The sequence below is a fragment of the Puntigrus tetrazona genome, unplaced genomic scaffold (assembly GCF_018831695.1).
Source record: "Puntigrus tetrazona isolate hp1 unplaced genomic scaffold, ASM1883169v1 S000000116, whole genome shotgun sequence".
Lineage (NCBI taxonomy): Eukaryota > Metazoa > Chordata > Actinopteri > Cypriniformes > Cyprinidae > Puntigrus > Puntigrus tetrazona.
Window position 1 is genome coordinate 132,501 of NW_025047793.1, and position 17,500 is coordinate 150,000.

At 39.9% G+C, this 17,500-nt stretch overlaps 1 protein-coding gene across 4 annotated transcripts in view; it reads left to right on the forward strand.

Moving 5' to 3' along the window:
• sema4d (sema domain, immunoglobulin domain (Ig), transmembrane domain (TM) and short cytoplasmic domain, (semaphorin) 4D) overlaps positions 1–17,500 on the forward strand; it is a 62,330-nt gene that overhangs the window by 2,417 nt on the left and 42,413 nt on the right. For 3 of the 4 annotated variants that reach the window (XM_043229918.1, XM_043229914.1, XM_043229917.1), the window contains exon 2: positions 10,247–10,348. In XM_043229918.1, coding sequence (XP_043085853.1) covers positions 10,333–10,348 — 16 coding nt within the window. In that variant the 5' untranslated portion in view covers positions 10,247–10,332. Of the gene's footprint in view, positions 1–5,663; positions 5,905–10,246; positions 10,349–17,500 lie in introns of those variants that run through there. The other variant, XM_043229916.1, reaches the window with a different exon arrangement.

Sequence of the window (17,500 nt, forward strand, 5' to 3'; positions counted from 1 at the left end):
TGAATGCAGGTCTGAATTTAAAAGTAATGGGATTTTCAATCGTGTCTGAATATGCAAAAAAAGTCATTTTGTAGGCAAACATGCATTAATATGCATATACTTATTGGTAGATGAACAAAATCTAATAATAGAAATCTGAACATAGTGTTTTGTATTTCTTTTGATCACTCCATAAATCGGAAAATGGTATCAATAAATGTAGTCTTTTATAAAACCAGGCCAATGATTAACCTTATATTGTAAAAACCTTATATTGAATATAGATGGCTAAAAGTAAAAGTTGGTGTATGCAAGAGCTGTTTAAACCCATACCAAAGAGAGGTTTGCTCTCGTCTGTGCCATCAAAACTAAACTAAAAGTGTTATTTACATCAGGAGAAGATGGCCCAAAACGCACATATGCAAAATAAACACTTCAAATTGTATTTCGAGTGTTCTGTCCGCCTATGTGGACGAACGCTTTATGAAATGGCACATTTCAAAGCTGAAAAAAAGCTTTCGTGTCTCTTTAAATCAATCAGTGCAGTGATTGACCATCCTTCGGCTTGAATTGAAGCGATAGCAGGGCTCCCTCATTAGTTTCGACCGCTTTCTGCGTGCTGCTGAAATGCAATCTGAGCCAAACCCCTGCATCGATGCCCTAACCGCTGTCCGACCCTGCTTTAACGCTGCATGCTGAAAAAGACCCGTCCGCCGCGTCTAAGGTTCCTTCGCTTCACAGGAGTGGAGATCCGTGAGCCGAACACAGTCATGCTTTGTGTCTCTCTGCCAGCATCCCTCCTTCTCCCAGAGGAGTGAGGAGAGAAGGATACGGACAGATAGGGGGACTCCCTTATTCTGTTACCTTTCTGGAGAATAATTGCCCCTCTAATCTGACCGAGGGCTGGTGCATGCTGCTCTCAGAGCAGTCACAGTCTCTGTTTCTGCTTCTTTTCTTGAAAAGACAGCAAGTAAGCAGCGCTTGGTAATCGATAACGGGGCTGAATATTAATGAAGGCCTGAGGCCAGTGAGAGCGTCACGCTTCGGCTGACAGGCCAGTGTTACAGTGGTGGTCAATACAGATGTGTTTCTATATAAATACGCACATGTATTTCAGAAAAATATGATTTATATATATTTGTATTTATTTTATATATATTTGTATTTATTTTATATATATTTGTATTTATTTTATATATTTATATATATACATTTATATTTTTTTATTTATTTTATATATTTATATATATATATATATATATATATATATATATATATATTTTTTTATTTTATTTATTTATAAATATATTTATATATTTTTATATATATATATATATATATATATATATATATATATATATATATATATATATATATATATATATATATATATTTTATATTTATATATATTTATTGGTTTATATAAATAAATAAATAAATATTTATTTATTTATATATATTTGTTATATTTATGTATATACGTATATATGTATATGTAGATAAATAATGCATCTAAATTCAGACTTATAGTTTTAAAATATACTGCATGTATGCATTTATAAATACACAGAATGCACACATTATCCAAACAAAAACGTATTAATTATTTGGCAGCACTTTTTTAGTTGTATGAGCTAATTTTATGTCAGTTTGCTTTAAAGGCAACATTTAAAATCTGTCTATTTTTTTCATTATTTTGTGTCACTTTCATTTCAAGTAATACATTTATCATAAATTTTTCTTTTTCATATTTCAGTGTAGCTTAAATGAATTTTTATTCCACTTTTTAATATAAATGTAAATCTATTCAAATGCGATCTGTTTCTGTGAAGCGTCATTGCTCCTCAGTGTCACGTGATTCTTCATAATTTTATCGTAACGCGCTGATTTGCTGCTCAAGAAACGTTTCTGATCGTTATCAATGTTGAAAACAGTTGTGCCTCGTCACATTCTGTGGAAACGGACTTGTTTTCTTTAATAGGGTCATGCGTTGGTCAAATGCTCACACAGAGTTCCTCCCATGTTTTTCCTTCGTGCTGTGTTTTTTAATGCATTCTCCCTCCCTGTTCTTCTTCTTCTCTTGTCGTTTTAAGGCCCACACGCATTTTTATGTCTTCATTTTTCATCATCCTGCGCTTTCCGTGCGTTTCTCGGCATGTGAAGAAGCTCCTGGTAATCGGAGGTCGGAGGTGTGAGTGGGTCTGGAGTCGGCGCGGAGGAATGCGTTCGTTAAAGCCGGAGAGATTTGACACAAACCACCCAGTTTGAAGCGCTCGAGCGCAGAGAAGTGAGGTCGAGCGCTTGCTTGCATGTGAGGTGACTGACCAATCAGACGTCTATCAGCTACTCGGTCAGCTGGTGGAGTGACTCGAAGAAACGTGTGTGTGTGGAAGTGAATGGGTTAAGTTTGGTTTTTAATGAGAGTCGGGTTGCGTCGGGTCACAGGATGAGACTCACGCTCGTGTGGGATGATCATTTTTAACCTCCGATTCCCAAAACCGGCTCATTCCAGAGGTAATCGATTTATTGGCTGAAGGGAAGGCCGTTCGGGCTGTTTTGAAGCGTCTCAATGCACTCATTGTGTCGGGCTGACTTGATTTCTCTTGCGTGCCACGAGTTATCGAACATGGGTGTTGTTTTTTTTTACCAGATAAGACTAATGCCAGCAAATTCTTTCTTGGGAAATGATAAGGATTATTATTCCCTGTTTGCTTTTAGACGCTTCGTCGCGCGCTCTCTACGGGATGGTTCACCCAAAAACGAACGATTATTGAACACCCTCGGGTCATCCAAGATGTAGATGAGTTTGTAGCATTGCATCACTTGTTCAGAAGTGCATGCTCTGCAGTGGATGGGTGCCGTCGGAATGATAATCCATATTTAACCTCAAACCGTGGCTGTAGTATGAATCCATCACGCGCAATACCTCCACTGATAAGACATCTTATCCTACCTGTACTGATAAAACACTGTTTACAATATTAAACGGTACTAAACAAATAAGTGGGTGGATTTTTGCAATGGAAGAAGCATTATTATTTGGTTAGAAGCAAGGGTTAAAAAGTCAAACGTACAAACGTTCAGCTTTTCTTCTCAAGACATTGATGGACTGGAGCGGTGTGGATTATGAGGATGTTTTTATCAGCCGTTTGGACTCTCATTCTGACGGCACCCATTCACTTCAAAGGATCCATCGGTAAGCAGGTGACGAATGCTTATTATCTAAATATGATGGAGAAACCGACTCCTCTACATCAATTCATATTTTGATTTTGGAAACTATTCCTTTAAAAATAGCATCTCCAAAAGAATAATCCCAGTTCCAGAAGAACAGTAAAAAATATAATAATAAATAATAAATGCATACTACTTTTTGTGCATTGAAACATTGATGCCAACAAAGGGCTATTAAATTTATTAATGCCACTGTTTTCATGTTGTTTTTGGAGTTGAGCAGTAAAACAAGCGTTTAGAGATGAAATACTTCTGAAGGGAGTGGCTGAAAAGAAACAGATCTGTAGAGGAAATAGTGTGTTTTACACTTCTGTAGCATTTCTTTCTCTCCCTGAAGCTCGTCGAGGTCGCAATTTACCTCAAAATGATCATTTTCAGCGTTTTGTGAGCTCCATCCCAAGCGCACTGTATTCCAAACCACATCCCTCGAACCTCGTTTGCGCTCGCTTTCAGTCTGTTGCTTTCGCTGATCATTGTCGATATAACGATGATTGTTGGACAAAACTTACTTAGTCTTAATTTATAGGCCTAATGATGTAGCTGTGCTTGTTCTGGGCAGTAAAGGTTATTGGTTATTTCTAGCTAACGCTTAATTCGGTGTGCTTTCCGTTTCTTTAATCACTTGCTAGCAAATTCTGAACGAAAACACCCCGATGATGCCAAAATTTGATCTCAAACTGGCAGGATCCGTGTCTCTGCTTGCGTTTTATGAGTCGAGGGGGTCACGAACGGTTAAGCCGTGTGTGATGTGACCAGAAAGACGCATGGGACGCGATTTAAAACAGCATCTAGTACACCGACTCACGGTCGTTCGAGGCTGTTCATTGTGTTCTTAAGTGTTACATTTGTAACATTATCCAGCATTCTAGAATGTCGAGTGCAACATTGTTAACCAAAACGTTAATATTAACCTGTTAATGCACATTTGCGTTCAAAACAGGACTATTATTGTTATTTTGCTCATTTGAAGAGTTTGCTGTAGACGTACTCTCGTGTTCGTTACTCGAAGCCTTTGTTAAACTGTCTCAGATCTGTAGCTTTGCACTCAATACGGCTCTGGTGTGACTTCACTGGTGCACCTCCCTTTAAAATGAAAACAAGGAGTCGCAATCTGAATCCGTTCTTCCAGAACGGTGCGTTCGGAGAGAGAGGTTATTAATCCAGACCGAGCCAGCAGGTACGAGGAAAGAGAGGCACATTAAATTTGTTAAATGATTGACGACTAGATGATGGTTAAACAAATTTACACGCACATTTTTTTCAGTGCTGGCATTGTTTGGCATTCTTTAATAATGCCCTCGAATGATTTAAAGCGAAACAACGTGAGCTTTTTTTATTATTTTATTGTTTTAAGTCTCAGTTTTATTAAACCTAGGCATGTGCCGTTACAGAAATTACACATAAATGGAAAATATTACATTGAAATAAAATGACTGGATATTTAAAAAAATAATATAAAGATATTTATAAAATAATAGTATTTTCTCGCAAAACCTACTGTAATTATATCAGCTTTATTTCGAAAATACTTTTAGAAAATCAGATTAGCGATTTTATAAATCTGTATTATCAACTTTCTTTTGTCTGATAAAACAATTATGATGTATAAAAAGTGCAAAAAATATCCATGAAGATATTCACACTAACCTTTTCATGAATTAAAACGAAGTATAAAAGAATGTAATATTTGATACATTTATAGTTTTCTATAACTTGCCGTAGAAAACGGGTATATCGTTTGTATGCTTCAGATATAAATAATTAAATAGTTTGATAATGATATTGTGCATATCTAATCAAAACACCGCTGAAGTAGCTCTTGTTCTCTGATAATCGGATTCCTTCTCTTAAATTTGTGTGTTTCCAGACTCGTTTTAATGGTTAAATCCGCACAGAGTTTGTGAAATCAGCTGAAGTTTTGTGCTCTGTTCAGGCGTCTGTTTTGCCGTCCCTTGTGTAGTGGTTAAATTTAGGATAGAAATGCGATAAGAGTGGATCAGCTTGAAACCAGAACTCTGGCCAGCCCCGGTTAGAGAGCTGACCGGTCCGTCTCGGAGCGTCGAGGACACGCCGTGACCCTAAACAATAGAAACACAGCAAACGCTGACCCAGCCCCCTCTGTGCTGCATGTGCATTGATTATATTCTGCTGTCAGCCGTCTCAAGTGTGCGCCACGACACACGCACACACACACACACGCATGCACGCATGCACACACACACACACGCACACGCAAGCTGATCGGCTGTTATTGTTTTGCACCTGTCACAGAGGCTTCAAACGGTGTGTGTGTGTGAGTGAGCATATTATTATCTGACATTCATATTTATTCGTTGCTTTGACTGAGAGTGAACGCTGAGGTTAAACCGTCTTGATTTGAGAGCCGTTTCTGCACGACTGTGACGGTTGGCACATGAGAGAGAGAGAGAGAGAGAGAGAAGGAAGGAGGAGGTCTGAATGTCTTCTCATTGCAGTTCAGACCTCCAGAACCAGACACAGCCATCAACCTTTATGACACCCAGAAAATTGCAGATTTACTTTAAATTATACACGCGTCTGGGAGCAAACCGACACGTGTGAGACCGGCAGACTCTCAAATGATTCTCGCTTGGTTTTTTTTTGTTTTTTTTCCATCTTTGTGGATTTTGTGGTCGTCTTCTCTGAGCTTCAGAGCGTCTTTTCCAGCACTTGGTGAGCTTACATATAATGCTTTTTGGTTCTGGGGGGTGTTATTAGATGCATATTGAGAATGTGGACCGTAGATTGCTTCTTGGATTGTTTTTGGATGCATATTGCACATTTCAGTTGCATAAGCAGGAGATTAGCTGATAACTTGCACATTTTATAGATTCTTTGTTGTTCGTTTGAAGGCGTTGGAGTTTAACGTTTCTTGTTTTTTTTTTAATGCTATCGGATGCATTTTGCTGATTGAACACACTGTCAATAGATCAGTTGAAAACTTGCACATCACATTTTTTTTTTTGAGTTTAGATGATGTTTTTTGGCAAGTTGTTGAATGCATATTGCGAATTGAACATACAGGCAGCAGATCAATTGCAGACTTTCACATTTTATAGATTCTGTTGGATGTTTAAAGGCTTTATTTCATGTTTCTCGGATGTTTTCGGGGTCGTTACAATGACAAGCAATAGGCTGCTTGAGCATTTTATAGGTTCTGTTGGTTGTTTGTTTGAAGACATTTGGTAAGTTTAAGTAATGCTTCTTTTTCTTTGGATATTATGTGGCTGAATTTAACATACAGGCTATATATTAGTCGAGAACTTGCACATTTTGCTGATTCTGTTATTTTTATTTTGGCGCGTTTTTTGCAAGTCAAGCGTTTTACTGTTAAGATGGTTAAGATTATTATATTTACTTGCATACCATGCGCACATGCATGATTCTTCAAATGAAGGACCTTAACAACACCCTAAAATCAAGCAAGCAGTAGAAAGCATGAAGATCCAGTCTTGTATTGTCTGTGAAATCCTCCGGCACGTGTCCATACACTTCCTTCAGCTGTGATTAAATGCATATTTAAACCTCCACTGTAATCAGTGTTTTCTACCTTCAGTTGAGAGCGTGTGAAGATCGAGATCAAAGCACGCAGGAAACGTAGAAGAAGCATGTGTGTGTTTGCACCGTTGATGTGGGAAAACCCTTAACAAACCATTTGATTTGAGGGATCAAAGCACACATTGAACTTCAATACTTAGGGTTTGGGAAAAGTCAATAATAATTCCCTGGTCAAGCACTGAAGATGCAATTAAACCCTACAAATTTTCCTTTCTGTAGGAAAGAGATGTTTGTGCAGATTTACATCGAATCGGGAGAATTTGATTATGGCTTGTGTTTTCCGTCTGCTTGCAGATTTATATCCCGGTTGAAGCACCTCGGGATCTTGGAATTGTTGAGGAATTTCATACCCTCATTGGAAACCTTTGGAAATATGACAGTTGGGTCGTTGGCCGTACTGTGGAAACCCACAGAGCTGGAACGTCCGCGTCTCGTAAATGTTCCTGGAGCCGAGCGTTAAGGGGAGGGAAAAAGCGTTTGACCTTTAGTGGTGCCGTTGCATTCTGGGAGATCGATAAACGTTAGCTGCCATTGTTCTGAGGTGAGAAGGAATCCGAGTCTTTGTGGAAATGCAGCGTCGTTTCCAATCCAGTGGGTCGAAGCCGAGATGTTTGACGCTTGCAAATGAGCCGTAATGATGCTGTGCGTAATTGTCAAAATGTCTCCATTAATCCCCAATGGTCATTCTTTGTACCTGTATGTTAAACCGTGACTCGAAGTGATTTATGTCAGGATGTTTAGCATCATGTGTGGTTGTGTTGTGGGTTTCAGAGCTCAGACAGGCATAAACCCTAATGAGGAGAAGTGGGCCAGACGCCTGCCATACGTCTGTCTCCCGGAGGACTTCGACGATGTCTCAGACTCGAGCCTCGAGGCGGTCTGGAGAGAAACCCACATCAAAACACTCCGATGCGTCCTCGAGAGCCGCCAAGAACCAGTTAAAAAGCGATTTGACAAAGTCGTGCAATTAATTAGCGGCTTTTTATTAGTGATATTTGTTACTTCGCCTCGCCAAGTAATCAGAGCTAGGATGCTGGTTAATAAAATCATACAAATCATACGCTCTTCAGAATGTATGCACTACTTTAATATTTCTTTATTTGTTTATTTATGTGTTTTTTTTGTTTTGTTTTTTTTAGCAACGTTGCAATAAATTGCAATTGCAATAAAAGTGAAATTAGAATCATTTATAATGTGACAAATGATTTATTTCGATCATAAACTTTATACTCATCAATGGGAAAAAAAGTAATGCATCACATTTTCTGCAAAAATATGAAGCAATTTAAAAAGCTTTAACACTAAGTTTCTTGGACACTGAAGACTGGAGTAATGATGCTGAAAATTCACAGTAATTAATTAGATTTGAAAATATATTCACATAGAAAATATTTTTTAAAATGGCAATAATAATTGTAAAATGTTATGCTCTGTTTTTGATCAAATAAGTAAAGAGATTTCTTTCAAAAAAATCACCAAACTTTTAAATGTTAAATGTGCTAGTTTACCTGGTGTAATTGATCTTTTTTATTGGCTTGATGTTGATATACTGAATATTTTATGAAGCTGACAGCATGCTGCGGTTTTAATCTGTTATGTAAAATCGCCCTGTCGCGCTCATATGTGAGCCTGGAGCACAAAAGCAAGCATAAGCAGCACAGGTGTATTTGTAGCAATAGCCATGTATGGGTGAAAATTATGGATGTTTTTAAGTGCCAGAAGTCACTAAGATATCAATTCAAAATCATGTTCCATTGCGATATTTTGTGAATTTCCCACCACATCAAAATGTAATTTTTGATTAGTGATATGCATTGCTAAGAACTTTTATTTGGACAACTTGAAAGGCGATTCTCAATATTTCGATTTTTTTTTTTTTTTTTTTTTTTTTTTTTTTTTTTTTGGTACCCTCAGATTGCTGATTTTCAAATTGGTGCATCTCAGCCAAATATTATCCCATCCTAACAAATCATGCGTCAATGGAAACCTTATTCGCTCAGCGTTTCCCTTGTGGTCCAGAGTCACATTGATATCGCTCAATTTTTAGCATCAATGATTTATTAAAGATTTGATTTCCTTTTCGGTTTCTCTGCGTTAGGTCTCTATATTTCTCTAATGAGGTGCTCGTCCTGTTGTGATGATGGTTAGTGGTTAACGAGACCGGAATCTCCCGTTCTCTCTGGATTCCTGAACGTGTTCTATTCGTTCTCCGGGATTCCGCCGTTGTCATGGCGACGGAATCCCCCCACCAAGCCGGCGGAAACCCCTCTGTCCTTCAGCTGAGGCTAATTGAGAGCGAGTCGGCCGCGGTTGTGTGTATCAGCCGCTCGCTCCGAGAGCCTTTTGTTAGCGAGAACAGCTGGAGAACTCCTAGCGGCTCTAAATCTATTCTGCTACAAATTTACCATGATAATCATTATGCCCACCATAATGCAATATTGGTTGTTGTTGCTATAAATAGCTTTGTAAATATTGGACTGCAGCGTGATCTGTTTAACTGCATTTCTCAGTGTGAATGCTTGCTGATTTTAGCCTATACTTATTAAAAGCAGGTTAGTATTGACGAACACAGTACTTCAGTAATCAGGTTTTGGGTCAAGGGTTGTTCTTTGGTTGCTCTTTGGAAGTCAAGTCGAATCTCTCTTTCGGGTTTGAACCGGTTTGAATTGCTCTTGTGAGTTAGGTTGAAGCATTGCGAGTCCAGTTTAACTGATTTGGAAGTCAAGTTGAATCACTCCTGATAATTGGATTTGAATCACTCATGGGAGTCTTGTTGAATCGCTTTTAGGGAATCTAATGTGAATCGCTTTTTGGGAGTTGATTTTGAGAATCACTCATGGGAGTCTTGTTGAATCGCTCTTGGATTAATCGCTTTTAGGGAATCTAATGTGAATCGCTTTTTGGAGTTGAATTTAAGAATCATGGGAGTCTTGTTGAATCGCTTTTAGGGAATTTATACTGAATCTTATATTGAATTGCTCTTTTGAGTCTGGTTCAATCCCTCTTTGTAAATCGGATTTGAATCTGTAGAGCCAAACAATTCAGCAAAGCCAAATGAATCATTATGCATGTTGATGCACTGAATCATTTGAAGTGGATGAAATGCATTCAAGGCGACAGTGCTAGTTTCCCACAATGCAATGCACTGAACTCGAACTTCCGATTGGTAATACTACCATTTCTTTATAGACTCATCATTTGACCAACCTGCCAAAAATGGAGACACAAATAACATTTAAATAACAAAATAAGCACGTTTCTAAGATGACCTAGACACCACTTGTTGAATTAGACACAATGGTTTCATGAGACTTTGCAGCACGCTTTACTTTTTCATAGTTGCATACTGTTTTACGTGCGATAGCATGCAGTGTGAAGTACATACTGCGCGGTAAGCTTGTATTCTGAGTCTTTGTTGTGTGCAAGTTCAGTGAAAGTCCTTGTGTCCTCTCCACAGATCCTTGAAGAGCTCTCTGCTCCATCTTCAGCTGCCTGAGACGTGACCCCAAGAAAGACTCTTAATGAATCAGTATTCGCCGCTCGATGCCATGGCGTTCAAGTGAGTAGTTGTTTTCTGCGTGTATATGTTGAATGCGTCCTCTGTGGCCGTCCTGCTGCTTCCCCTGTGTATGATCTCAGTCCCCATCATCAGGTTAGCGGGGATGCTGGGTTACGTCTTCAGGCGAACGCATGGAAAGCGTTGGCACATAAAGGGTCTTTTCTCCGAGGGCCCCTCGGAGACGTTTGGCATTCGCATTGAAGCTGATTTGCATTCCTTCTTGGCCGAGTCGAGTTTTCTGACGCTGGATGCTTGCTGGCTGCTCTCTTGTTTTTCTGTTTGGCTCAAATTCCTGTTTTCTTTCTTTATTTCTCTCTTTTTCTTTCTTTCCTGCTTGCCTTTGCCAGTTAGAAGACAATGAGGAACGGAAAAATGACTGTCTTCAGAAGGTGTTGGTCAGATGAGGGTGTTTTGAAACGGTTTAGAGCCTTTTTTGACGATGCAGTGTAGTCTATGGGCTGAAGTGGTGCTTTCTGAAATGTCTGAACCACAGTTTATAACACCGTGCGAGTATAAGTTTGCCTTGTTTCTGCACATAGGAGTAGAATCAAGTAGGGCTGCATGCATGACATTGGGGGGAAAAAACAGATTTGTTCTTTTAATTAACTTTAATGAACTGGTTTTTAATAATACAAGCATTCTCTGAGATGGCACAATGCAGTAATTTAGTAACAGCTTAGTTAAATGGCTAGATTTAATTTTTTTTTTTTTTTGGCAGTGCATCTGCATAGAAAATATAAATTATTTATAATAGCTGTTAGCCATTTGATTTTTATGATTTTATTGTGAGAAGTTATTTATTTTTCTGCTTTATTTTTCTTTATTTCTATTTTACAAAGTTTAGTTTCATTTAGTTCGAGTTAGTTTTTAGTTAGTATTGTCATTTTGTCATGTTTTCGTGTGTCTATTTTTTTATTTTTATATATATATATTTTTATAACTACAAAAACTAATGAACCATGAAAAATAGGTAATATTTATTTAATTTACTATTTTAAATAACTGTAAAATTAGAATTTTCATCATGAGCTACTTAAATTAAATTAACTTAAATTAACACAATGTTGTAATTCACTGAAAAGTGCAGCTCATATTTATTTAATTAATATGTGGTCTATAACTGCATAGCGTGGCATCATTTTATTTTTATTCTGATACACTATATCATGCAACCTTGGATCAGGTGTCATCGTCTGCATTTGCATACTTGTGTAGAATTAGTTTTTTCTTCATGCTCAGCAGAATGCTTGTAGTCCTGTGATTTTGCTTTTTATTAATTTTTTTTTTTGGCGTTGGATAGGTTTGACTGAATATTTAATATGCACGTAATAATGCTATGCAGCATTTTGCTTTTCAAACATGCTGATTTTCGTGACGTCAGACTTTGATAGCTTCAGCCGGACTGCAGGTGAAGTCGTCTGATAGTGACTGTCTCATGCACACACACACACACACACACACACACACACACACCACCGTTTCCATTCTGTGGAAAGTGTTGCATCGGCTCTTGGAAATTTGGACAGTTAGCTGAAACCCTGATCATTTAATGCGTTTTCATTGGTTTTGAGACGAACAAGCAGTGTTTCTAACGGTGTCAGCTGTCCAGTTTCACTGTCCGCTTTAGACGGTGTTTCAGTTTGCATCTTTACAAGATCTGTAGGATACTTTTCAGATCTGTAGTTGGGAGAATTACATTTGTAATTTGTTATCATCAGTATATTATGCTATGAGTCATGATTTGTTTTATTTAAATATAGTAAAAGTTGTTGTTATAGATTATTTTATTTATATATAATATATATATTCTATTTTTTATATTTATTAACATTTTGAATACTTGAATGTTTGTATAATTTTTTATGTTAAAGTTTGTAACTTCTTGGTAGTTTTTTCATGTTTGAAATATTTTAATTATTATTACTTATATTTTATTTTAAGTAACAAAAATATTTCTTGTTTGATTGTAGTTAACCAACAGCCATGGGGATATATAATATAATATAATATAATAGTATATTATTACCAATTATTATTTTTAAATCACAATATCAATCACAAGTATTAATTTTATTGATATTGATTATTAGTAAAATTCATATTTTGTATCTAATTATTTGCATTATTTTTGAGTAGCATTAATAACAAAAAAATTAACAATTATAATGAAACAAATTAGCACATTAAACAAAAGTGGTATTATTTTAACAGCTTCACACTTTACAATGAAAAGAATTGAGATGTCAAAAGCACTCTAGAGCGCAGAAGTTTTATCATGAATCCTCGGAGACTTCTGAAAGCGTCTTGTCTTGTTGACGAGTTGTTGAAACGGATCAAAGGTAACCTAGCAACCGGCGCGGGCGTCTGATCGGAGGCCCCCGATCCGGCCGTCCTTTGTATTGCCTGCGTTCGTGGGTTTTGCAGCACAATTGTTTGTGTGGAGGAATGATAAATGTGCTGCCAAAAAGATGTGAAGAAAACACAGAGCGGGAGAATGAGAGATGCTCACTGTCATCGGCTTCGGAAAACAAAGACGCTCTACACAAACCTACTTGAGATTCATGTCTGTCTTCCTCCCATTCTCTCTCTCTCTCTCTCTCTCTCTCTCTCTCTCTCTCTCTCTCTCTCTCTCTCTCTCTCTCTCTCTCTCTCTCTCTCTCTCTCTCTCTCTCTCTCTCTCTCTCTCTCTCTCTCTCTCTCTCTCTCTCTCTCTCTCTCTCTCTCTCTCTCTCTGTCTCTATGTTCCTCTCTATGACTCGGTCTCTCTTTCGCTCCGTCTCTCCGCCTGTCTCTCTCTCTCTCTCTCTCTCTCTCTCTCTCTCTTTGTCTCTCTCTTTCTATCTCTTTGTCTCTCTCTCTCTCTCTCTCACTATGTCTCTCTCTCTCTCTCTGTCTCTCTCTCTCTCTCTATGTCTCTCTCTCTCTCTCTCTCTCTCTCTCTCTCTGTCTCTCTGTCTCTCTCTCTCTCTCTCTCTCTCTCTCTCTCTCTCTCTCTCTCTCTCTCTCTCTCTCTCTCTCTCTCTCTCTCTCTCTCTCTCTCTCTCTCTCTCTCTCTCTCTCTCTCTCTCTCTCTCTCTCTCTCTCTCTCTCTCTCTCTCTCTCTCTCTCTCTCTCTCTCTCATGGAGCCGGAGCTGGGGCCGGCATGTGAGCGTCTGGTGGCCGAGTCTTGCCCCATGGGCCATCCTCCCGTGGGCCCTCCACCTGCAGGAGGGGACGGTGCCTTGTGGTTTGGGCGGCAGTTGAAGGCGGGGACCTCGGCAACCCAACCCCTGGACACAGAATCTAGTTTTACGGACATGGAACGTCACCTCTCTGGGGGGGAAGGAGACTGAGTTGTTGCAGGAGGTAGAGAGATACCGGCTAGATATAGTCGGGCTCACCTCCACACGCAGCTTCGCCTCTGGAACCAATCTCCTCGAAAGGGGCTGGACTCTTCACTACTCTGGTGTTGCCTGCGGTGGGAGGCGGCGGGCTGGTGTGGGCATGCTCGTAGCCCCCCAGCTTAGCTGCCATGTGTTGGAGTTTAACTCGGTGGACGAGAGGGTCGTCTCCCTGTGACTTCGGGTTGGGGGGAGGACTCTCACTGTCATTTGTGCCTACGGGCCGAATGGCAGTGTAGAGTACCCGGCCTTCTTGGAGTCCTTGGGAGGGGTGCTGGAAAGTGCTCCAACCGGGGACACCTGGAGGGGCATGATTGGGAGGAACGCCCCCCCTGATCTAAACCAGAGTGGTGTTCTGTTGTTGGAATTCTGTGCTAGTTACGGTCTGTCCATAACGAACACCATGTTCAAGGGTGTCCACCTGTACGCGTGACATCAGGACTCCCTAGGGCAAAGGTCGATGATCGATTTTGTGGTTGTATCATCTGATCTCCAGCCGCATGTCTTGGACACTTGGGTGAAGAGATGAGCGGAGCTGTCAACTGATCACCACCTGGTGGTGCATTGGATCCGTTGGCGGGGGAGGAGGCCAGACAGACTTGGCAGGCCCAAATATACTGTGAGGGTCTGTTGGGAACGTTTGGCAGAGACCACTGTCAGGGAGATCTTCAACTCCCGCCTCTGGCAGAACTTTGACTGGATCTCGAGGGAGGCTGTTCTCTACCTCTTTGGCCGACGCAGCCGTCCGGAGCTGTGGCTGTAAAGTCTCCGATGCATGTCGTGGCCGCAATCCCCGAACCCGATGGTGGACACCGGAAGTAAGGGATGCCGTCAAGCTGAAGGAGTCCTATCGGGCCTGGTTGGCTCATGGGACTCCTGGGGAAGCTGACAGGTATCGGTGGGCCAAGCGGACCGCTGCCCGGGTGGTTGTGCAGGCAAAAACTCTGGGTCAGGGAGGAGTTCGGGGAGGCCATGGAAAAGGACAGCCAGAAAAGGGAAGCAGTGCCCTGCCAACACCGTATACAGTGCTGGTGGGAACCTGCTAACCTCGACTGGGGATATTGTTGAGCGGTGGAAGGAATACTTTGAGGATCTCCTCAATCCTGCCAATGCGTCTTCCATTGAGGGAGCAGAGGCCGGGGACCCGGGGGCGGACTCGACCATCACCCTGGCTGAGGTCACTGAGGTTGTTGAGAAGCTCCTCGGTGGCAAGGCACCGGGGGTGGACGAGATCCGCACAGAGTACCTCAGGTCTCTGGATGTTCCAGGCTGTCTTGGCTGACACGCCTCTGCAGCATTGTGTGGATGCAGGGGACAGTGCCTCTGGACTGGCAGACCGAGGTGGTGGTTCCTCTTTTTAAGAAGGGGGACCGGAGGGTGTGCTCCAACTATAGGGGGATCACACTCCTCAGCCTCCCTGGGAAAGTCTATGCCAGGGTACTGGAGAGGAGAATTCGTCCGATAGTTGAACCTCAGCTTTAAGAGGAACAATGCGGATTTCGTCCTGGACGTGGAACACTGGACCAGCTCTATACCCTCTTCAGGATGCTGGAGGGTTCCTGGAAATTTGCCCAACCAGTGCACATGTGTTTTGTGGATTTGGAGAAGGCATTCGACCGAGTTCCTCGCGGTGTCCTGTGGGGGGTGCTCTGGGAATATGGGGTAAGGGGCCCATTGCTAAGGGCTGTCCGATCCCTGTATGATCAGAGCAGGAGCTTGGTTCGCATTGCCGCCATTAAGTCAGACTTGTTTCCAGTGCATGTTGGACTCCGACAGGGCTGCCCTTTGTCACTGGTCCTGTTCATAATTTTTATGGACAGGATTTCTAGGCGCAGCCGGGGGCCGGAGGGAGTCTGGTTTGGCGACCACAGGATAGCTTTTTGCTGATGATGTTGTTCTGTTGGCTGCATCTGGCCAAGACCTACAGTGTGTGCTGGTGCGATTTGCCGCTGAGTGTGAAGTGGCTGGGATGAGAATCAGCACCTCTAAGCCTGAGGCCATGGTTCTCAGTCGGACAAGGGTGGCTTGCCCCCTTCAGGTTGGTGGGGAGCTCCTGCCTCAGGTGGAGGAGTTTAAGTATCTTGGGGTCTTGTTCACGAGTGAGGGAAGGGTGATAAGTTCAGGTTGTCCTGTTCTCTTATTGAACGCACACTGCTGTTTTGTGACGGATCGTATGGTTTTAATGCGTGTTGTGAGGAAGAGGCTTTGGCTGTTTCTGTCTGTAAATCAGATTTGGTTTCTCTTTGAACATAAATCCCATCCCCTGTAATCCAGTTCACCCCGCAGTCCTACATCTGCAAATTAAAAGCTTAATTTTTTGTTGTTTTTTCTGTAAAAATGGTAGCTGCTTTTTTTTTTTTTTCTTTTCTTTTTTTTGGAGCAAAAAGATTTCGGGAGCTTAGTTTCTCACCAGCGCCCATCAAAGATTATAAAATAATCCAGATCTGCATTCGCAAGTGCATTATTAAAACATTTAGTGGATGGCCTGACGCTCCTGATCAGCATATGAACAGGCGAGATCATGTGACCCTGACCGAGACGTAGGTCAAAGGTCAAGCCCCAGGCTGCCGTAACCTCTCTCTGATTCAGATTCGAACAAACGGCAGGCAGCTGCGATGTGAGACTGAATCGTTTACGGATATGAACTGCTGCCTGAAGTCTTTAGGAAATCTGGAGCTGCTCGAGAGGGACGTAATAAATGTCATTTGTTGCTTTGTTGAATCTCTTCTTCCTCTGAGGAGCACCAAAAGACAGATCGTTTGTGCTTTTATCCGTGTAATGGAAATAAACAGGGACTAAAGATTGGACAAAAAAAGTAATTTACATGACCTTATCCTCCGTGTCACATGATCACTTTATATGAAATTCAAAAAGCTGTGCCATTCACTAAAATGTGCTGTTATGTTCAATATAAGTGCATTTGTTTTGTATAATAAAATGCAGCTCAGTGTTTCACAGGGCGGCATATGAAAATATATTGAATTAATGTATTTTTATCGGATTAATAGATTTAATATAGAATAATAAATAAAACAAGTAATCCTAGTAAGACATTTATATTGTGATAAATCACTGTAAAATGTCAAATATATAATAATAACAATATAATTGTTTTAGAATAATTATAAAATCCCTTTTTAAAAATAAAATCCAGCTCAAAAATGTTTCACTGGGAGACATATATAAAAATATAGAAATATATTACTAAGAAAAAAATTAAATAATACAATTAAAACAATAATAATAATAATAATAATAACAATTGCATAAAAATATTAAACTAAATAAGTTCAAATTGCAATATTTCACTGTAAAATAGACAAACAATAAACAATAATAAATGAAACAATTAAAACAATAATATTATCATTATAATGTAGTACAACTGTAAACTTACAATACTAATAGTGAAAATCTAATTTGTATTTTATATATATATATATATATATATATATATATATATATATATATATATATATATATATATATATATATATATATATATATTTTTTGATGGAAAATGTATTGACTTTTTTATAATAAATATATTATTATAAATAAACGCACTCAAGCTATTTGGTAATTAGTTTATTCTTATCATGTTGCTCAAATGTAGGTTTTGTCATGAAAGTGTGTATAAAGACTGAATGTTGTGAATTAAATCAGGTGCAAACTTTGAGATTTATGCCGGAAGGGACGATTTTCAGCAGAAATATCAAGTTAAAAACAGAAGGAAGCCTTTAAATGAGGGTGAGCACATGACTCTTTTCT